The 24558-nt window shown below is 37.4% G+C and overlaps 1 protein-coding gene across 1 annotated transcript in view; it reads right to left on the reverse strand.

The window, feature by feature from the left end:
* Ltn1 (E3 ubiquitin-protein ligase listerin) overlaps positions 1-24558 on the reverse strand; it is a 124662-nt gene that overhangs the window by 40409 nt on the left and 59695 nt on the right. The window contains exons 10-14 of the mRNA XM_081732734.1: positions 21626-21854; positions 17551-18431; positions 13296-13414; positions 5253-5397; positions 172-398 (exon numbers count right to left, since the gene is read on the reverse strand). Of these exons, the coding sequence (XP_081588860.1) occupies positions 172-398; positions 5253-5397; positions 13296-13414; positions 17551-18431; positions 21626-21854 (1601 nt within the window). The remainder of the gene's footprint in view (positions 1-171; positions 399-5252; positions 5398-13295; positions 13415-17550; positions 18432-21625; positions 21855-24558) is intronic.

Raw genomic sequence — 24558 nt, forward strand, 5'->3', positions numbered from 1 at the left:
AGCAGTAAGCACTTGTTCAGTTTTAAATCTTGCTGGCACTACTCTGCTACTGATGAAACACTTCTGGACAAAAGTACAATGGCGTATTTGTTGTTTCATAATTGTCTAAGAAATCTGCGGGTAAAAAGTTAGTGAAAATAAAAATATACCTTTAACAGAAAAAATACTTACGCCGAAAAGAGAAGAGCTTGTTCATTTTGATTTCTCCAATTCATGATGTACTCAATAACGCTACTAACGATATCATCTACATCGAAGTCTTTGTAATGTAAAATCTGAGCCAAGATGGACAAACTGGAATGGTTTTCTGGCAGACGCTTTTCTTCCTGTATAAGTTTCCCCGCCTCCACGCACATAATGTCATACAGATCAGGCCACTTTAAATGGGGGATAAGTACCTGCATTAAAAAAAAGAAGAGAGAGAGAGAGAGAAAAGTGAATAAATGTTTTTCACTTACTCTTACCTGAAAAAATAAAGTAACGAGTATTACAGTTAGTTTCGATACTACTTTCCTAATTACGAAGTACAGTGGAATCCCAGTTTACGAACCCCTCGGTTTGCAAACAAGTTTTGCAAACGATTTTTCCATGGTTCACGAACAATACTTCGGAATACGAACGCTCACACACACTTGTACCGACAATTCACAGCGGCTAGAACTGCTTCTTAGTGTGTTGGCCGTAAACATTATCTGTCAGAGCGCTCTGTGTTCAAAAATTACTTTTTGTTCGTTCCATATTTTGTGTTTTCTAGTCATGATACTGTTTTCTTTAATTTAGAGTTATTTATCTTTTAAAAGGATAACGTTATTTTCATTCTATGTTCTTCATCGCAGAAAAATACAGGGTGTTTCAAAATTAATATCTTGATTTTAAGGTTTTGTAGTATTTATTACATTTAATTTAACGTACAGTTATAAATAATACATCAAATGGGAGGAACAGTTTTGGCAACAAGTGTTCAATGTGAGTACCATTCGTCACACAGCACAAATCGAGTCGATAGGCGAGAAAGGCTCATGAACTTTCCGCCGGGATACGGAACAAAACACATTCAATTTAGGGGAGTCTAGTTGTAACCATCTCGCAGGGATTTGCTGACCCCCAGATGCGAACATTATGTGTTTACATCGCCAGTTAGGTGAAATCCCGATTCATAGCTGAAGACGACACGATCCACAAAATCTTCATGCAGCAACATTTCATTTGCAAAGTTGGCACATAAATCGTAGTCTCTAGGCTTTAGAGCATGTAGCTACTGCAAACGATAAGGACTTAGTTGTAAGCGTCTCCGTACAATTCTCGACACAGACAGTAACATTGTAACTATATATTCAGTCTTTGTAAAATGTAAAACACAAAAAGCTTTCTGCTCACTGGTCGCCATCTTTATTACTAGCGCTTTCTAACGACAGACAGAAGAAAGAGTGCATGCGCATGCGCACGTACAAAACTGTTTTAGTTACTCTTTCATTTGATGTATTACTTATTTGTTAGTTAATCGTAATAAATACTACAAAGCCTTAGAAGTCGGATAATCATTTTGAAACACCATGTACTTAAAATGTATTTAAAAAATACACATTGTATGTAACTGTGGCTAAAATGGATCAATTGTACTTACATTGATTTCAATGGGAAAAATAAATTCGGTTTGCGAACAGCGTTATAGAGTGGATAGAGTGGAGTAACCTGTGGATCCCCTGTAGTTCTAAAGTTGATTAGGATTTCAATCCAAGATCCTGCTCAGATATGAATAGAACAATGTCTTGCTATTCTTACTTTACAAATGAGCAAATAGTTACGGATGTTATGCTGCATTACGGAAATTACTTGATTAACAAATGTTTGTGATTCATATGATATGAAATAAACTGAAGGAAGGAAGTGCAATGGGTGTCGTCTCTCTAGCTGTAACAGGAAACATGAATATGTACGATATAATTTGAAATAACTTACGGTAGCTGATACCAGAAATCAGACTAGAAACTATATAATTTAAACATATCCAGGGCTTTTCCCTTCTTCACTGGGAACCTCAATCTCAAAGTAAGTTCTCAACATCTAAACTTCCCGATATAGCCAAAAATTCCTAAGAAGGATATTTAAAGGTATCATCCCGGCATTTGCCTAGCAGAAGGAAAAATAAATAAAGAAAGAAAAAAACAGTCAGTATTCGAACTTGAAAACTCCCAGCTGCACAGCAGGAATACTAACCCCTAGTTTACACCCGCTTGATGTTGTATAAAATACATGACGTAGAAACACATAAATTTTCCCATTCGCTGTACAGCTTGTATAATAACACTTAATGATGTAAACTGTCTCCTGAACTTTTTATTGATTTCTTCAACGACTTAAGATTGTCACACATTAGGTATAAACATTCATTTGATATCGCCAATACACAATGACCAGCCAAAACACTATGATCACCCGTTACTGTTTAAACGAAGTCGTTGGACTACGTAAGATGTACCGGGACAGAAGAACAGCTCGTCAAACGATCACAGTCAGCGACGTGTTTGGCACAATAGGGAAGGCTGACGATATACCAAAGTTTGATGGGGGTCAGACGACTAGCATAGACCATCTCGGAAACAGCGAGAATTGTTGGATGTTCACGAGCTGCTGTCGATAGTGTCTTCCAAAGGTGGGCAAAGGATTGTAAAAACAGCACCCAAACGTAAGATACTGGGTGGTCGTATCTCATTAAAGATGTCGAACTTTTAGACTTTCGAGATTGGTAAAACAGGGGGGCAAAAGCTATGATACAATTGACACTAGACTAACAATGAACAGAGCACGAGTGTGTATCAATACACAGTTCACCATACTCTGTTAGATACGGACCTCTGCAGCCGAAGTCCCGCATGTGTACCAGTGGTAATCGCGCAGCATTGTTGATTACGACAGGAACGGCCACGTGCCCATCGTCACTGGACCAATCAGCAATGGAACAACATTACATGGTCCCATGAATCATGATACTGCCTTCATCACATTGAGGGTGGGGTCAGAATTCATCGACTTCCAGGCGAACAATTGCTCAAGTGATGATAGCCCGACAGTGTCTCCATTATGATTTGCGGAACCTTCATATAGTCATCTATGAGCCTGGTGGTAAGTATAGAGCGCAATATGACGGCTCCTAGCTATCGGCAGGTCATTGATTACGTACAGTCATTTATGTTGGATGGCATCTCTCAGTTGAACAACGCTTCTTGTAACAAGGCCAACTTTAAGCTGCAGTGGTTTAAGGGGTATAGTGGTAATTTAAATTGCTGCAATGGTTCTCAAACTCACCCGATCTTTAACAACTGAACACCTTTGGAAACGCCAGATCCGAATTCATAGACTCCTTCCGTACAATTTACCGTAATTCGGCGACGTATGTGCAGGTCTGGTGCACAATGCCTCCAGTCAACTATCAGGGTTTTACTACTTACATACCAAACCGCACTGCTCCTAATCTGTGAGCCAAAGGTAGACACACAAGATATTAAGCAGATGGTCATAATGTTCTGGCTGGTCAGTGTATATTCTAGCAATGATAAATAACAATATTTTTTAAAAATAAAACTCACGAAACTTTGTATTTAAATATATAATTTGACGCGTATTTGAATAATTTGTCAAAAGAAAAACAAAACAAAAGAATCCAGGTTCTTTCGTTCTATTAAACTGTTTCAGCGATCGCTGCCGCCTTTGTCAGTAGCACTGTCGAAACTCACATTAAAGTATTTTCACTTGAATTCAAGTTTTCAGCAGCAATTTTAAAAAGTTACGGTAGAACAATTTTACAATAACAGTCCACACTACATACAATTAAAATCACAACAGTATATAGTCCTTGCGTAACAAGAATTTCAAGCAACTGAGCGATAAATTACAGACGCAGCATGTCATCTTTTGTTTGCAATAATAACAGAATATTTAAAACTGTTTTTCAATGGTCAACACAATTCTATAAAACTAGTTCTACACTTCATATAGGAAGCTACAGGATATATACTTATTAATTAAAATAAGCATAGACCTCGTATCCACAAAGTTTTTTTCTTCTGTCATATGATTTCGACCATCTCTAAGACCTTCCTCAATAATTCTTCTCTTGTTGCTTTCTTTCCTTAATTATTCATCTATGTAGGGGACATTCTTGAAACATAAATTAATAACAACACAGAAATGACATAACAGAAGAAACAACTTTCTGTATACAAAGCCCGTGCTTATTTTAACTTAGTTTTACATTATACATTTCGTAGCAAAACAAATTCTAATACAAAGCCTTTGCAGCAGTAGATCGTTCAAAACAAGGAGTTGTTCGAATAAAAGGAATTTTAAGTTTTTTCAACTTACCATTATCACAGGTATTCTGCCATTATTAGCAGGTAACTTGACGCAAACTGAAAAGCTTCCATGCACTACGGTTAACAGTTTCGTCTTCACGGGGAAATTTTCTCATACAATACTATCTATCACCTGCAGCCTTCTTGGTCCGCTCCTTCTCTTTCCTTCTACTGTGTCTTCTAATGCGTCCCTCATGAAACAGTTTCCTCTTAGAATCCTCAAATACTTTCCTTTTCTCTTCTCAATTATATCTAAATTGTTCTTTTTTCTCCCAGGATTTCTAACACTTTGTCATTCGACCCATTCTTCTCTTGTCCGTTCGACTAATTCTCTACATTCCTCTCCACACCGACATTTTGGATATTTTTATCGTTGGACCAGTTATCTTCATTCTTCTCCACAGTCACACTTCGGACGATTTTATTTATTTATTTTTTCTCGTCGCGTTTGCGTAGTGTTCATACTTTCTAACTGATTTTCTTTTCAGATTTTACCCCAAACGCCGTATCATCTGCAAACCATATACGTCTAACCATTCTACCTCCTCCTATATTTTTAAACTGGGCAGAAGTAAAAAGTTCTGGGAAGTGAATATATTTTCAAGTATGTTTCCCAGAGCTACTGACAAAGACGACATCAATTGCTGAAACAGTTTAGCACGCACAATTAAAGTACACAGAATATTTGAACGCAGTTAAGTTGTTATATTTATTACAAATGATAAAAATATTTTTCATTTACGATTTTTTGTATTTATATTGTATCACACATTTTTCATTTTGTTCTTCGCCGGCTTGTGGTAATGTATAACACTCATGTCCGAAGAAAACCTTTACAGATTCGTTAGTTATCGTTATGTAAAGTATACACAGATAGAGAAATGTGAATTAGTAAAATACCTGAGCAATCTGAAGATGCCATTGATCCCATTCTACTACATCCTGAAGAAAGCTGTTGTAAAGCTCAGTCAATTGAGTGTTTTCCAAAATCTGTGTGTGCCAGAAATATAGAATCTTAGTAGTTACTCCGCCTTTTTTCTTCATTCTGCGAAGGAAAATTTTCATTAAATATATTGGTTTACTGTATGTAAACTTCTAGTCTTATTAATTAACTCCATTGAATGCATTAATCAATTTACTTGCAAATACTCATCGCTTCTTAAATTTATGCACTAACATTTGAGCTTGTTTGTTGACATTTAGCATCCCTTTTCAGCGCCAAGGGTATACGGGATATGGACCTACACGTTTAAGGTGGAATAAAATCACTGTAATGGGTTCAAATCAAATCCTGGACAGGGTATCTACTATTTCAGACAAATAAAATTCCCTGAGTTTTCCAGACCAAAACAGAAAATTTTCCAGACTATATGTTAGTGAAGTTAAGTAACCGCTATTCTCTAAATACTTGTAGTTTTATAATATTGTTCTCTTATTTTCGACAGTGATATAAAAATACGAACAACGCTAAAATAAGTACCTATTTATTCCTGGCAAGAACAATATTGTTAAATACAATGTGCAGATAAAATGTAAAACCAATGAAATCAACCTATTTTTACCAAAAATTTCCAGACTATGCAGAAAATTCCCTGACTTTTCCAGACTAGTAGACACCCTGCTTGACCACGCTAGCCTAGACACACGGGAAGGGTTACTAAAATTTCAGATCTTGCTGGGAGACCAATATGGACAAATAAAACAAAAATGCCTGGAAGTCGGCAATAGCCAATGTGTTTAAAGACCCTATCCTGACATTCGCTGGATAAGAACAAGAAAAACAGGAAAAATCACTTACCACAGTGGCCGGCCGCGAAACCTCCTACAAGAACAAATTGCGAACAGTATATGTATGCACATTCGCCCTTGTGTAGGGACAGGAATGATATACTGGTAAGAGCCCTGCACGGTAAGTACGAACACACGCTGTATTTCCTTCCCCCTTCTCACCCACGTCTATGGATACGCACACGGCCCTCGCTGTATCCGAAGCAAATACGACTTTTATTGCTGAATACTCTATCCACCATTCGTCTCACCACTGGTCACCGAACATATCCACATCTTCGCTGATGAATACGATCCAGGGATAACTGTGCAAGAACAACGCGGAACGTACGTCTACCTCCATCAATACATTATTTAGTGTTCTTGCACGTCACAGTCACGGTGAATCTGACTGAAATGGGCGTCGCTGTCCTGTTAGTTAGAAACGAAAATGCAATGAAATCTTTGAGTTTTACGTCCGACGATTATGCCATGTAGGCTAAAGAAAACTGATGATAAGAATGAATGAAATGGTGGAATGAAGAACAGTACTCTGAAAGCCCCGATACACACGATGTTTGTTCACACTTGGAGCGACCTGGGATCGAACCAAGGACCCCACCACCAGAGATAAACACTTTACTACTAACCCACCGCAGTAACCCTGTCAGTTAAAGGGAGTCAAAAGGATCCTTTTGTTCAGGCACTCTCTGGTGCCTGGCAGGGTCACTGAAGGAGCACGGGTGCTGTTGAAACCCTCGTCCTATCATCGTGTACGCTATCGAGGACTACTGACACCTCACGGCCAACGCCAATTCTGCAGAAGACCACACGACCTCTCAGCCTTATTATACGATCACGCCTCAACTAATTTCATGAAAAGGCATTTGCAGGCGTTGTCTTCTCACTTCACACAAATACACTGGTTATTTTTTCGATCGACCTTCAAACTACTATCAGCAAGTCTTCTGAAGACAGCACGATCAGGCTGCCCTCTACCGTGACCAGTGTACTGAGACCTTAGAATTAGGTTTAGGATACCTCTATAGATGATCATTCTGTGATATTAATTTTATTCGATTATGTATACGACGTTTTCTTAAATCCATTTTTACCAGTGCATATAGAAATTTTAATGAGATGGCGGGAATGAGATCGGTTTCCGGTTTACAGTGCTGGTAAGCTAATGGTCCTATCACAGACTAGTCACACACTTCTAATTATCAGTTCAGTGTTCAACCAATCCAGACAATATGACTGAATTCCATTGTGTACTACAGGTTATTTTTTAGTGTGTGTAACCCTTTTCATTATTTTATGGTAAATAATTAAAAATTAGTAAAAACATAATTACAAACACTAATTCTGTAGGTGCTTTCGTGAAGACAGTTCAATGTATCGAAACAGCTGTGAACACATTAGAACAAAGAAGTAGCTCTGAAGCGTCCAGGCGGTCGGCATGCTAGAGAATGTCACTCTGTTAAATTTTCTCCTCCCTCCCCCACATTTCATCCTTTCTCTCTGTATGATCGACTACTGAAAGCACTTATAGTAAATGTAATGACGTTTTGACTATTTACTGGTGAGTAATTCTTTTCTATTCTCTCCTCATGCTTCATTTGTTCCAATATAAAGTTACGCAACCTATAGGAAATCTCGCGAATAGCTTATGTTTCGTAATAACTGCTGAATAACTGAGAAGCCATGGGATATACATTGCAACCGCGTATATTTGTTGTGACAGAGTACATGCGCACCAGCAGCTATGTTTTGACTCAGAGGGTCTACACAGAGAAGTACGGAACAGTTGCTCCAAACCCTCTATCAAGCAGCTGTACAACAAATTCCAGGAGACAGACAGTGAGGTGGACGCACCGAAAAGCGGGCGACCGAGGTTCTAACACAAGAACAATTAGTTAATGTGCAAGTTGCTTATGTTGTAAGTCCAAAAAATCAATGCGACCGACGATTTTTAAGCCAGTTCGCACTCTGCATTGGTAGTGTAGACAGAGCCTTGCAAAATTGTTTGAAACTATACCCCAATAAAGTTATGATGGTCCAGCAACTGCTGCCTGAAGACATGGATGCCCCAAAAGACTAATGTCATTGGTTCATGAAATCTATAACGCTATTGGTAATAGACTGGTAAGGCATGGTTCTATCTGGATGAATACACTAATGCCCAAAATTCTCGGGTATGTCCAGTGAAAACCCATATGTCCTGAAGGAGTTGCTCCTGCATTCATAGAAAATTGACGTTTGGTGTGCCATATCATGTAGTCGCGTATTCATTACATTCTTTGATCAGACAGTGAAAATGTAAATTAATATTAACATTGTTTTCTCATAATTTTATGTAATCTTTTAAATACTGATCACACTACATAACAAAAGACCGGGGCTATAGGCCAAATTCATTATAAGTATAAATAGTAAAACAGAGACAAAAAAGGAAAATGGTTCGAAATACGAGGTTCTCGATCAAAATTATGGAAATTTTTATAAGTGCACCACATGTTTGGGTTCCACTTTGGTAACGCACTCTTATGTTAAATGAAAAGGCAACGTTGCCAGTAGGGCAGTCTCTTTCTTTGGGCCTTCACCATACTAATAACACATTGGGGAACTGATTGGAGGTGTTATATGTTCTCTCGTATAAAAATGTGCACGTTTTCTTTTGTCATTTTTGCGTGTTATTATATTCCGTTCGAACATCCTGCTGAATTGGAAACAACGCTTTTTCATTTATCAGAAGAAGCCATACGGCTGTGGAAGCCAAACGACTGGTGCGATTGAAAAAAAAAAAATCCATCATTTTGGACTGAAAACCATACTTTTCAACTTTATATATATGGTTAGCATAAATAATTAATTTGTTTTGAAAAAGCTCTATGTTCAAAAGTATTACATGTACACACATGAAAAATATACGGAAAGAAGCACAAACTCACCAAGTTTGTACTGTGTGACAGCACGAGTCCATTATCTTTCCGATCGAATGTGGCAGTGTGGCAGTGTGGCAGTACAAGGTTAGTACCTGTCGAAAATGAAGGGAAAGCAAGAAAGAAGTTTTTGTGTGCTTGAACGTGCCAGATGTTCGTCTGTTATACCAGTGCAACGCGCTTTCAGAAGAAAGTTGGAAAAGAACCGTCATATAAGCAAAGCATTTTGTGGTGGTATTGGTAATTCAAGGACACTGGTTGCTTGTGTAAAGGGAAAAGCACCTGGCCTCCCAGATCTCCTGATTGAATGCCCTGCGACTTCTTCCTGTTGGGGGTGCGTTAAGGACCTTGTTTACATCCGAGATCCTTAGTCGAGCTCAAAGAACGCATCAGTGCTGCAGTGCAGACAATTGACAGGACTTTGCTACAAAATGTATGGAATGATCTCGAGTATCGTCTGGACGTGTGTCGTGTCACCAAAGGAGCACATATTCAACACTTGTAGAGGGTGTATAAACTTGGTGAATTTGTGATTCTTTTCATATAGCTTTCATGTGTGTACGTGCAATACTATAGAAACTATAACATTTTCAAAATGAATGAATAATTTATGCTAGCCCTGTATAGGGTATATATATATATATATATATATATATATATATATATATATATATATATATATATATATATATATATATATATATATATATATATAGGGTGTATCGAAAGTCTGCTGCTATAGGCCAACTCCGTTATAAATAAAGATACGAAATAATGGAAACAGATGAAATAAGAGCTCTCCGTACTACTCTCTCAATAACTGGTTCCCAAACTTTTTTGACAGATGACACACTTGATACATCCACGACATCGTGACACACACACATTTGATTTTTAATTAATAATATAAATTATAATAAGGTAAGCTTACAAATTTGTATGAAAATAGTGACTCAACGCAGTACTGTGCTTATGATTATTAAATGATTCATGATTTTTAAATTATAGAATTTCGAAATGAAAATGAAATGAAATCTTTCAGTTTTACGTCCCACATTTATGCCCTTTAAGCTACGGGAGACGATGATCAAAGCAAGTGAATAATGGAAGAAACAGTGGAATGAGAAAGTGGAAGAAAACTGAAGTACCCGAGAAAACCCACGGACACGACGCTCTCCACCACAAACTTACTTGGCCAGAGATCGAACCTGGGACCCAAGAAACAAGAGGTCCCATTAGCCAGCGTGTTCCCCTAGAGAATATCGAGACACATTCTACGGGGCCGAGCGACACCGGTTGGAAACCACTGTTCTAATGTCCTGAGAAACCTAAATTGAGAGTATTATCAGTGAATATAGAAACTTGAAACACCATATGAATATTACGAAAAGGTTTCATTCATCTTTACACATATTTTTAAGGCAAGCGGGTACTTAGAACCAATTCTACATAGTTTGATTAACATGAGGCAAGGATTTAAGTTTACTTCTGATATGATACTTAATCGATGCTTGTGTGTATGGCATATACAGGATTTGTCCGGGAAATTAGTAGGACTGATTTTTTTCCGCCAAAATGTGGTGAAGGAGGGGGGGTGTTACTGCGCTGGTTGGGTCATGGAGAGTCTTAGCTACCACCGCACCAGTCGCCAGTCGTTTTCAAGCCTTCACGGAGTGTAGATCGAGTTTAAGGTGAACCGCTTTCAAGGTCCCTTGTCATCTCCACAATCAATCGTTTGTTAGAGCAGCATCACGCGGTCAAGTTTTGCGTCAAACTGGGTAAAACTACGAGTGAGACCCATGACATGATCAAGACTGCTTATGGGAGTCATGACATGGATTGATCAAGTTTTTGAGTGGAACTAATTGTTTCGGTAGATCGAGCTTAAGGTGAACTCCTTTCAAGGTGCCTTGTTATTTCCACAATGAATCGTTCGTTAGAGCAGCATCACGCGGTCAAGTTTTGCATCAAACTGGGTAAAACTACGAGTGAGACCCATGACATGATCAAGACTGCTTATGGGAGTGATGCCATGGATTGATCAAGTTTTTGAGTGGAACTAATTGTTTCGGTAGATCGAGCTTAAGGTGAACTCCTTTCAAGGTGCCTTGTTATTTCCACAATGAATCGTTCGTTAGAGCAGCATCACGCGGTCAAGTTTTGCATCAAACTGGGTAAAACTACGAGTGAGACCCATGACATGATCAAGACTGCTTATGGGAGTGATGCCATGGATTGATCAAGTTTTTGAGTGGAACTAATTGTTTCGGTAGATCGAGCTTAAGGTGAACTCCTTTCAAGGTGCCTTGTTATTTCCACAATGAATCGTTCGTTAGAGCAGCATCACGCGGTCAAGTTTTGCATCAAATTGGGTAAAACTACGAGTGAGACCCATGACATGATCAAGACTGCTTATGGGAGTGATGCCATGGATTGATCAAGTTTTTGAGTGGAACTAATTGTTTCGGTAGATCGAGCTTAAGGTGAACTCCTTTCAAGGTGCCTTGTTATTTCCACAATGAATCGTTCGTTAGAGCAGCATCACGCGGTCAAGTTTTGCATCAAACTGGGTAAAACTACGAGTGAGACCCATGACATGATCAAGACTGCTTATGGGAGTGATGCCATGGATTGATCAAGTTTTTGAGTGGAACTAATTGTTTCGGTAGATCGAGCTTAAGGTGAACTCCTTTCAAGGTGCCTTGTTATTTCCACAATGAATCGTTCGTTAGAGCAGCATCACGCGGTCAAGTTTTGCATCAAACTGGGTAAAACTACGAGTGAGACCCATGACATGATCAAGACTGCTTATGGGAGTGATGACATGGATTGATCAAGTTTTTGAGTGGAACTAATTGTTTCGGTAGATCGAGCTTAAGGTGAACTCCTTTCAAGGTGCCTTGTTATTTCCACAATGAATCGTTCGTTAGAGCAGCATCACGCGGTCAAGTTTTGCATCAAACTGGGTAAAACTACGAGTGAGACCCATGACATGATCAAGACTGCTTATGGGAGTGATGCCATGGATTGATCAAGTTTTTGAGTGGAACTAATTGTTTCGGTAGATCGAGCTTAAGGTGAACTCCTTTCAAGGTGCCTTGTTATTTCCACAATGAATCGTTCGTTAGAGCAGCATCACGCGGTCAAGTTTTGCATCAAACTGGGTAAAACTACGAGTGAGACCCATGACATGATCAAGACTGCTTATGGGAGTGATGCCATGGATTGATCAAGTTTTTGAGTGGAACTAATTGTTTCGGTAGATCGAGCTTAAGGTGAACTCCTTTCAAGGTGCCTTGTTATTTCCACAATGAATCGTTCGTTAGAGCAGCATCACGCGGTCAAGTTTTGCATCAAACTGGGTAAAACTACAAGTGAGACCCATGACATGATCAAGACTGCTTATGGGAGTGATGCCATGGATTGATCAAGTGTTTTTAAGTGGCACAAATTGTTTCGAGAGGGAAAAGAGCAAGTTGAAGACGTGCAACGATCCAAATTTTCTCGACAATATTATCATCGGAGGCGAGTCGTGGCTTTTAGAGTACGATCCCGCGACAAAGCTCTGAATGGGACACCTCCGCCTCAAGTCGCAAAAAAAGCCTGCATGAGCAAGTCGAAAACGAAATTGATGTTGATAATCTTTTTGAGTGCAAAGGAGTAGTTCACAGAGAGTTTGTACCACCTGATCAGACTGTGAATGTTGCATTCTACGTAGAAGTACATGAAAGAATCAAAAACGAGTCGCCCGTGTCCGTTCAGTAATCAATGGATCATGGAAGCTTCACGACAATATACCGAGCCACACAAACCTTTGCTGTCATGGACTTCCTGACCAAACATGGCATCACACAGCTTCCCCAGCTACAGTACAGCCCAGATGTCGCTCCTGCAGACTTCATCTTCCCCCGACTGAAAAGGGTCATGAAAGGACGGCACCACGGCTCGGTCCAGCCATTCAAGACGCCGTATCAAGGGAGCTGAAGAGCTTTCCAGTTTCTGCGTTCCAGGGACCTTCTATGATTGACAAAGTAAGTGGAAATGCTGTGTTGATGCAGAAGAGGCATATTTTGAAAACTATTAAGTTGATGTGTCAAAACTGTGAACAACTTTTTTAAAACAAAATCATTCCTACTATGTTCCGGACAAACCGTGTAGCTGTGAAGCTGGATGAAAAACTTTTCGCTGGTCAATCTGAGAAATATAATAATCGAAGAAATATGGCTCTACTTACTCTTCTGTCAGCATTTGAGTCAGTGCATCCTTTACATCAGAATCCAAACCTTTGAGCAGCTGAACAGTCACTTTCCTTGTATACTCAAATTTGTTTACTAGCTTGTTATATTGTAAGGTCTGTAAAATAATATATAAATAAAATAAGACAAAAGTACTTGAAATCAATGACTTGCATAATTAACAACACATTATTATTATTATTATTATTATTATTATTATTATTATTATTATTACCAATGAAGTCAAGGAGGTATTTCAATTAATCAGGAAACTACTTATTTAACAATTCGACGGCCATTTATCATCATACTCAATCAGCATTCCTTAAGAAAACACGCTGCTTGTACAACTTTCCATTCTTGTTAGTTCCTTCATTACAGAAATAGTTTTAACTTATCTTAAATTACCATCTTTAAAATATCCTTATCAGGTAAAAAGATCTATGTATACAGAGCGTTACAAAGATTTGTTACAACATTTTGGGAATAGATTTCTTACATCAAAAAAAAAAAAAAAAAAAAAAAAAATAGTTGATGTGGATCTGTGGTCGGAAGGGCATAGTTTCGCAGTTATAGGGTGCCAAAAAGGTGAAGAACTTTAAAGGTCCATAGTTCCACTACTATAGGACCGATCGTAGTCGGGTCAAGACATCACTGAGGAATTAGTGTATATTCTATTCAAATATTCATCTTTCAGAACCTCCGCTACTTGCACAATCATTTTTCAAATGACTGTTTGGGAGTACTTGATCACTCTTCACCTACCTCTCTAAAAATTGGTAATCAAGTACTGGAACATTCTTAAACATGGAGATTTGGATAGTTCATATACCACTTCCTCAGTGATGTCTTGACCCGACTACGATAGGTCTCCTAGTAGTGAGGCTATGAACTTTTAAAGTTCACTTATTTCACGTTCTCAGCACCCTCTAACTCCGAAACTATTCACTTTTGAGCACAGGTCCATATAAACTGTTTTTCTTATTCTAATGTGAGGAATCTGTTCCTAAAACATTGTGACACACTTTTGTAACACCCTGTATATTATGTATCTGCAATGGTACTTTTTAATACACATCACTTTATACGAAGAACCGGTATGGATGTCCCACCGTACAAATGACACTTTACACTCGCTTAAAAAAAGAAAAAAAAAAAACATCAAAAAAAAGTTTTTAAGAAGTTTTGTCACGATTCAATGGAATGTTTGTCCTAGTTCTTCATACCAAGTATGCTGGGCACAGTTATACAAGATTGAAGGCCACCATTAAACTGACAAGAAATTTCGTATACAGCTAACGTGTGAAAACAGCACAGGTTTAAGAAGTTGAAGATGCATTTGTTGCACTGAGGATGAAGACATTTTGTCGCTGTACTTTTACACGAATGCTTTGATAAATTTTACTATTATAATTACTGTTAGTATTATTATTTTCAATAAATAACTTCAAAGATAACAAATCCAATATTCCGATTAAAACATACCACACTGGCTTGAATGTAGAACAAACTCGAATAACACGCTAGGTTTTCGAGATGATTTTAACAGTCGCACACCAATTTTCGGGCCAGTGACTGACTTCATACAATATTTTGATCAAAAGATCCAATATATTTCAATCAAAAATTTTCTTGTAGGCCTTATATCTGGAAAATTGCATACAGTGTAGCCAACCAAAACTATCATTTAACTCAGTATGATGTGCTTATTCCGTAAAAAATACGAAAACTCGATTTAGGGGCCATTCAAAACTTTTGTGGCCCCTCATCCAAAAACAAATTATTGGCCAAGATCGCAATCATTTGATCCATTTTTGGGATCATTCCAAAAATTCTTGTTTTGACAATATTTCTGTTAATTTTTCCAACAGTTTTGACCATTTAAGTCGTTTATTTTGAAGGTATATTTCATCTGATGGCAACTACTTTCATCTGATGACGTAATTAGTGTTGCCAAAAAATGAATAAATTGACTTATAAAAAAATATACTGATCACAATGATTTTTACGAATTATAAGATGGAAAAACAAATTATAAAAAAAAAAAAAAAAAAAAAAAAACCTTGCATGGAGTGCAGCACCGAATAACAACCGGAAGCGCAATGGACTAACAAAATGAATGAGATTATGTTGTAAGATTTTTTTAAAAAAAACTTATTTTTAGATACTTTATAAACGGTGTTTTATTTTAGGGTTGTTTGTCCTTTCCGAAACCAGAAGGATGTTGATGACTTCCTTTTTACAAACTGCAAGTTAAATTTCGGTTATGTTTAATCAATTTGAATATGGACGTATTTGGCAAAAAGTTGCTTTGGCATTATTAACACTTACACTGCGGTTTCGACATCTATGTGACTCATATGCTTTCAAATTTAAGTTTCTTAACACGAAATCATATATTTGGAAATATTTTACGTGTTTTTCCATTATCCTGTTACTCCTACTTTTGTCTCTCGCTAGTTTTTAAATATTTATATTTATTTATTTTATAATTGGATTGATAATGTTCTCAGAATTAGGGTTTTTGAAAATCGACAAACATGAACTTTTTACTTTCCAAAATTAGCCTTAATTGCTGATGCTCTTAAGCTTAAAAACATCATTATAAATGTTCAATAGCCAGCGACACAACTAGGCTAGTTGTTGCCCGGGACAAGAACTCGCCTTAGCACCCCCCGCCCCCTTAACCAAACAAACAAAAACTCTCCCCGACTACACCTGATATTGGCATCACACAGTAATTCTCCTATTCATTTTTTTCTTCAAATGGTAAAGCTTGATTTCAAAATTACAGTACATAATTTAATTTTTAGTGAAGATGAAACACCAAACGAATTAGTAGAGCAACCCACATTATGCTTTATTTTTTGTGTAATTATGCTTTATTTTTTTCCAAATTATGCTTTATTATGTTTAATTGTTAATTTCAGCCGTTGTTTTATATTAATCGTGTATAATGTAAAATATTTACTATACATTAAATATTCTAAATATCTTGATCTATTTATTAATATTTTATGCAACCAGTTTCTTTCATATTTAATGAAATTTCTACTTAATGCATTGTAAAGAGATATGCTTTACTCGAGTTAGTTTTTTTTTTTTTTTTTTTTTTTTTTTTTTTTCACTTGTGTGCGCCTTAGAGGTGCATACAGTATATACAGAAAGGGAAAGTAAAAGATATCACCACAAAATACAGAAAGTGCTCAAGTTCAAGAGGTACACTTAACAATATAGTGTGGAGTTCTTGTGTCCTATTCGTTGTTGGCGGAAAGTTTTATTCATTCCTTTTTTTTTTCCTCCACATCAAAGGATTACACCGAAAAGTTTACAGAAATAAAAACTGTAAGTTTACAGAAATATTAGCTTTTCATTGTTGCATTGTTATGTTCTCAATGATTTTGCCTTGTAAATATTAGTTTTAAAAATTTTAATATAGTATGTTAAACTTGCAGTTAAACAGAATTTTCCAAGAATTGTGCTATACATTTTAAATTATGCTTTATGCTTTATTTTCTAAAACTATGCTTTATTATGCTTTTAAAATTGGTTTCTTCTGGACCCTTAAATAACCACAACCATGTTCAAGGTACCAACCATATGTCTAAATTGCTATTATGTTTTTTATGCTTTTGGGTTGCTCTACTAATTAATATTTGATTGCCAAATAATCTGAAAGTAGCATGCTCCACATATTCTTATAGTCTTATCATAATAATTGCAAATCACTATGTCTTGGGAATTATATCGGGATGTGCATATGTGTAGAATGAATCAACAGTGTTGCTTTAGAATTGAATATTTAATTATGACAAACAGTCATACTGTTGACTCGAGTAATCGGACATTTGAAAATTTCTTAAATTGAGTAAATTAAATGAAAACACAAATAGCTGGAACTAAAATTTAACTTTGCGGGCTCTGTTGGCTGCAAAGGTTTTAGCCATTCCTCGAAAGATAGCTTTGAAGCTAATTTATCTATGGATATGATCCTATGGTTGGGGAGTCGTTGTTGTCCTCTTAAGTTTCTGAAGTAACTTTTATGGTCTTTAATTTCCTAAAACTCCCTTCCCTGCCTTATAGTGAAAATAAATATTTGCCCAGTTTTGCGCCCCCAATCCGGCGTTCGGGGCACAAGCCTCGTTTGCCCCTTCCCCAGTTACGTCACTGAGTATGGTTCTTATTCTGTCCTGACCCGCTGCAAGTTATCACTGGTTTAAATATAAGAAAGAATTCCACGTACAAGCTACTTACACTAGTGTAATGCTGCATGTAACTTTCTAAAAGATTTAGGGCTGTAACTATGTCTAAGATATTTTCTGAGAGCTCCTTCATATCATGAGAACTTGAACTTTCGCTGTCTGCCCTTTCTCGTTTGGAAGACTCATAGTCATTGTCTGTGTCAGTTTCGGACGCTTCGTCAGTATGGAAACACAAAGAAAGTTTCGATAGTAGGCGAGACATATACAGTAACATCATATTGTAGACAACTAATTTCATTGGTTGGGAAGTTCTTGGATGGTATATTGGGAAGCTGAGCGTTCCTTTGATAAGTTCTGCTTCAAGAAACATATTATCTAGCGTATTTTCATATTGCTTTAATAACGTGTTTGGCGGCCAAAAAGTTCTCATTAACTTCAAACAATTCGTCCACTCTTCATCTCCTCTTCCGTAACAGTTTATCACAGCACTACAGTAAGAAATAACTTTGTCTACAAGATGTTCTACTTGCGCAACATTCACTTCCTCCAAGAGCAACAGTTCTTTCACGGTCTCCGCAAACTTCTCACTTAACTCATCTATTTCATCCCCTGTGTTCCCAATCACTTTGGCCAAACACGAAATCCCTGTTTGCCACGCACAATTCAATTTGTTAAGCGTTGATGACTGCAAACCACTGTTCAAAGGACAACAAAGCTTAAACATAGTCAAAAACAGTTTTTTACTGGGAACACTCCTTTGATGCAGTAACGTGAATCCAACTTCCCCGCTACATACAATGGTTGCTAGTTCAGCTACAAAATATGCGCATGAGTCCAAATCTGGTGGCTCGGATAAAGTGGAAGCAGGCGACGATAAAGCCTCGCAGAACACTTCCAACACAGTAGAAAGAGTCTCTGCACCAAGAAGTAAATCTGAAATTAAAAGAAATACACACACACATTAAAGTTTCGCAATAAAGAACCTCATGAAACATTACTAACATTATGTTTCATTATACTACGTTCAGAATTAATATTAATCCTTTAAAACAAACCAATTATTTAATAAGCACTGTCTTTGGTAAATAGAGGAATCAAAGGATGGGGAAAGATAGTATTACGTGATTTATTACACACTAGCATAGCGTCAATTCCCCGCTTCGGTGGGTTAAAATTTAAAAAATAAAAAATTAGTAGTATGTTCAGTTAGTCAGTCATACTGAAGCGCTCTCTGATAGACGATGTTTTTCGTCTTGCATTCTTCAACCAGAATATATAAATTTTCGAGATTCCAAACTTGAGACACTGCCACACAAAGTATGTCATATGAGAAGCAAGGGATTCCCCTCCCTCCCCCCAGTCACGAGGTTGAATTTGGATTCAAACGGCATCGGAAGTGTCACTGTTCATCTCAGCGACCCCGAAAACTATGGATTCGACACTAATATCGGTCATTTTCGATCATTTATATATATCTCCCCCTTCCCCCAAGTTGCGAAGCTGAATTTGGAATTTAAACGGCATCGGAAATGTCACTCTTCATCTCAGCGACCCCGAAAACTATGGATTTGACACTAATATCCGTCATATTCGATCATTTATATATATCTCGCCTTAAGATGCCGAGCTTAATTTGGATTTAAACTGCATCGGGAGTGTCACTGTTCTGTCTGTGACCCCGAAAACTATGGATTCGACACTAATATCGGTCATTTTCGATCATTTATATAACTCCTTCCTCCCTAAGTTGCATCGTCAAAGTGAAATGATAAAAACCATCCTAGGCACAAACCTAATCTTCGTCAAAAATTCGGTCGAGATGGGTCGGGTGGTTCAAGAGTTATTAAGTCACAAACATAGTCACCTTCATTTTTATTTATATAGATTTCATATCTCCATGTTAAACAAAAACTTACAATATTACGCTTATTATTCCACGTTGCGAACTAAGGGCCCTACGGTATCACAGACATTCAAATTTTGAAGGCCTCTAAAAGGTAATAACGAAAGTGACACGGACGTGACAATGCACACCGAAAGTGCCTTAGTGTCAAATACTATGAATATGATGCTACTTATTTCTAACCCTCCCCCCCAAAAAAAAAAAAGTTAGAAGGAATTGAAATGTGACTTTTTTTCTTTCGAAAAACTGTTTAGATAAAAATCCTACAAGAATAACTAAAACTTTTTGACCAGAGTATATACACTTATTTATCGAAATTAAAACAAGATGTCTACGAAAATTCCCAAATGAAATTTCAGGACTTTTTCGTGATCTTTTCTTTACCAAACCATAAAATTTCGTAACATTCAAAAACTAATAACAGTACCTATATTCTTTAACCTGTTCCTTGGAGCGATAAAAACATGGTGTTTGCTCACAGTTGAATAAACTAGTTAGATGCGTAGGCGGTTTCGGAGATGCGATGCGATTTGCATCGCCACTGCTTAATGATGCCAGCTGAAGGACAGTCTCAAATGTGAATTTGAATCTGAATTAGGCCGAATTTTTATGCATGCGATTGAAGCGTACTTTGCTTGGGATTTGGTAGCGTCTAAAGCCGACATAGACATTTTTGGCAGTGAATTTTGACATTTTATACAATAAAATTTTCCAGTCTGTACTTATATTCGCAGAAAAAAAAAAAATTGTGAACTTAAAAAGCTAAATTGCGTGACTTTTTCTTGACTTTCATGACCGTGTTCTGATTTCGTGACTTTTTCATGACTTTCGTGACTTTGGTGACCGATAGACACCCTGTAAAATGAAGCGTAACAGTTTCGATAAAGAGGTTACTCCTAGAGCTTCGTCTGCCACTGTAGTTATATCTAATATGCACCAAGGGAGGACAAAGGGAAAGTGTTTAGGGTATTATCGAGGTAGATGGACACTTATAAACAACAGATGGATTGATATGAAGATAAACGGGTAGACGGGTAATTAAATTCCAGACAAGTAGAAAATTGAACAAATGTAAGCCCGAAAAAGAAAGCACAGGCCAACAATGAATGTTAGGCCTTTCTCTATTGAGTATATATTTCAATATTCTTAAGATACTTCTTTTTCGTTATTGTCTGAAGATAATGTTAAATTGTCGAAACAGTTATACTTCATTTTAGTTTTAATAAATAAGTGTATACTCAGGTCAAGACTTTAGTTATTCTTGTACTAAGTTCCAATGTCATGCTGGATAGAGCTACATAAATTTCTAATGCCGTCTATAGTAATCTGATATATTAAACCGTTCACAATATGAAATACATTGATATGGATTGCTATACTCCTCTGCTTCTATGATATTACAGAAATAGGTTTTTGATAATTGCAATTACAAGTTCTCGCAATGACATAATTTTAACCAGTGTTGCAAACTTTATCAATGTCATCATATCTCTTGAATGGTTTGAAATATTATAATCATCATAGGTATTCCACCATTATTGGTAAGTCACATGCTGCAACTGAGAAGCTTCCATGCTTCATAGTCTTCCGCTAACCTCTTCGTCCTCGCGTACAATTTTTCTGTTTTGATAGCGTCCATTAATTGTAGTCTTCTTCACTCCCTCCCTATCTTTATTTCCATCATACCCTCTAGCACGTCTCTCATGATACAGTTCCCCAACCAGTTTCTCTTCCTCTTCTTAATAATATCTGAAATTATTCTTTTCTTCCCCACCATTTCTAACACTCTCTCATTCGTTTTCCGCTCAAATCAGCTTCTCTCCATTCTTCTCCACACCAACACTTCGAAAGCTTCCAGTCGTTTTTCATCATTGTTGTGTAATGTCCATGTTTCTGCGCCATAAAGCACAGTACTTCACACGAAATATTCTATGAGTTTTTCTCAACCCTTTATTGAAAGTCTTGCTATTCATATGAGATAAGTTAAAGTTCTGTGAGTACCGACTTCGGTTAAGGAAACACCATGCTACATATTAGACTGATAATTCAAGATCACAAAATAATATAAACATATTATCTATTAGCTTGTCTTTACATTCTTTGACGGACTCGGCATTTTCTCTGAGGATTTGGAAGTGAAAATGGCGGAATACAGGCTGAGTGGACTCTTATTACAATTACATAAAAGCATTAGTGAAATAATAAGGAATAATGTTTCACCAACCTCCGTCGGGTGTTGTAGAGAAGCAATACTTCAGTATTTCCCACGTTTCATCCTCCTGATCATCTGAAGGTTCCTGGGCTTTTATCTGATATTTAGACAATTCCCTCGCACATGACAACACTTCTTGACCAAACTCTGGACTCCGCAGCCACTGCCTGACGCAAGGGTCCTTGTGGTATTTCTCCACAGAGAGAGATAAGCACCACTTCAATACGGATGGATTTTTCACCTGAAAAATACAATTATAACAACAATATTATAATCATCTTCATCAAACTATGAAAATACATCACACAAAATCATAGAAATGATACATAAATGAAAAACTGCATAGAATAATACTATGTATGTATGTATGATTATCGTCGTAATTACCAAAGTGAATTATACTTGCAACAAAACTCAGTATATCATTGTCTGTTCTTCATAAAAGAGTAGTTCTCCTTCTGGGCTTTCATCTCACACACAGTTAAAGTTCAGTGACAAGTGTACCCTCGAAAACATGACACTTCCCATTAAGTTCTCAATAACATAAACTAATTCACTAAATACTACAGACCGGACGAGAAGGAGACCATGTGCAGTTTCATATGTATTGCTGTATTTGGAAATAAAGCGTCTCGATGGGCCTCCACGATAAACAATCTCAGCTTACTTTTCCCAAAGTACGAGAGTGATTCAGAAAGTAATGCCTCCAAGCCCACTACTTGGTCAATAGTACTGCAAACATTTTGAACTGTTCATCATTAATACACTGATGTATAAGCTATAGATTGTGATTTGTTTCATCTTCCTATCTCTTTTTGTTCCAGAGTAATGGAGCAATCCATGGCATCCAGTGCTGACGTCCAGTTGAAACAGCAGACTGTCATTGAATTTCTGACTGTGGAAGGTTTGCGCTCAGGAACATTCATCGCCGGCGACGAGTCGTGGATACACCATTAGGACCCGTAAACGAAGTGTTAGTCGATGGAGTACCGCCACACGTCCTCTCCTTGGCCAAAAAAATTCGAAGTTGTCCCATCTGCTGGCAAAGTGTTGTTGACACTGCCTCATCCTGCCTATAGTCCAGATCTTGCGCCCTGCGACTTTTGACTCTTCCCCAAACTTAAGGATCACCTTAAGGGCCAACGCTACAGTTGTGACGCGGAGGTGGGAGCAGCAGTTCGGCAATAGTATCGCCAGCAGCCACCACAATTCTTTGCCGATGCAACGGCATGAAAACCTTGTTTTGCGTTCACGCCAGTGTGTGTTGCCAGTAATGGGGACTACGGTATATTGAAAAATGATGCTACCCTTTGTAGCTGACATTGCAAGCTTTCCACTGATACCTGTATCGGTGCCATCAGTCAAAGACAAATAAAGGTATAACCTTGGAGGCATTACTTTCTAAAGCACCCTCGTACATCATCAGCAAAAACAAATGACTTAACAGTATCCGTTTTTCTTGTCTTTTTATCTTTTCATAGTTGGTGCACACTCTGGAAAGAATTTCTTAAATGAAACATCTATAAACGCCAGACAATATTGAATAAGACTGAATTTTATGTTAAAAACTAGTTGAGGTGCGATGTAACTTAGCTCGAGTAACGATTAATGTATGTTTTACAGATCGACGAGGGCTGATATTCTTACGCAACATAGTAGGGAAGGACCAATAATATGACATCAAACCTTATTACCAATTATAGTTACACCAAACTTTGAATGAAATTTTAAAAGGTAATTGACAATGATGAATAATGCAAAACTGAAGCAAAACTAAGTTTACTTTATATATGGTCATTGTGTTTGCCTTATAATATGTGCATCATCTGCTTATAAAAGTGAATTATTATTATTATTTAAAAAAAAAATAAAAGTTATAAATCACATTTGATCGAAGATTATTACAACTATTAATTTGATGTACTATCAGAAAACAACTAAAGGTCTCCTTGTCGACAACTTGACTGTTGAAGTATAACAGTACATACAAAAATGTAAATATTTACCACTTAACTGTGATTTTGTTTTAACGTGATTACTTCATCGAAAATATCTGTCATATAGCTGCACCCAAACTGACTCTGAAGAAGAAAGCCCGTATTGCTTTCGAAGTTACTTAGGGTTAAATAGGTTGTAGTCAATTTTGGAACATACAAAAAAATGAAATGAAATCTTTGAGTTTTACGTCCCACGGTTATGCCGGTTAGGCTAAAGGAGACGGTGATAATGAGAGATGAGTGAAATGGTGGAATGAAGAATGTGGGAGGAAACGGGAGAACCCCGAGAAAACCCACGAGCACGGTGTTTGTCCACCACAAAGTCCACACGGCGCGAGCTGGGATCGAACGAGGGAACCCAAGCGCCGGATGTGAACGCTCTTCCACTGAGCCACCACGCCCCCCAACATACAAAAACATAGACGAACTGTCCGATATATGGATTTCTTCAAGATTAATGACAGATATTTTGCAATGTTACTTAAAACACTCAATATATATATGTATATACACCTTGTTTCTTCAATGTCCTGGTATTGTGTTAACTTTTTGCACCGAAATACCCTTTACTTGATGAAGATTTGCAATATAATTATGTAAACGGAAATTTCGTAACTGTTTCAATTGGGTGTATAGTTTACATAAAGGAAAAATGACAATAATGGAGAAGCTGTTGTGCAGAATATACTATGACACGTTTAAATTGCAAATCTCAACGTTCCTGCCATTTTACTTGGCTTGCAACAGAGTTACACCACATGTTGTTGCTTTTGTGTCTGTAGGACAGCCGTGCCAACGCATTGCACTACAAACAGACTGGCTTATGCGTCAATCACTTCAACCTGAAATACAGAATGTAATTTTGGAAGAGTATGGTGAATGGGAGCATGTTTGGAATACGGGCTGGTCATCGACACGATAGTGTAAAAGACAATAACTTCATTCACT

The sequence above is a fragment of the Thermobia domestica genome, chromosome 1 (assembly GCF_964235325.1).
Source record: "Thermobia domestica chromosome 1, izTheDome1.hap1.1, whole genome shotgun sequence".
NCBI lineage: Eukaryota > Metazoa > Arthropoda > Insecta > Zygentoma > Lepismatidae > Thermobia > Thermobia domestica.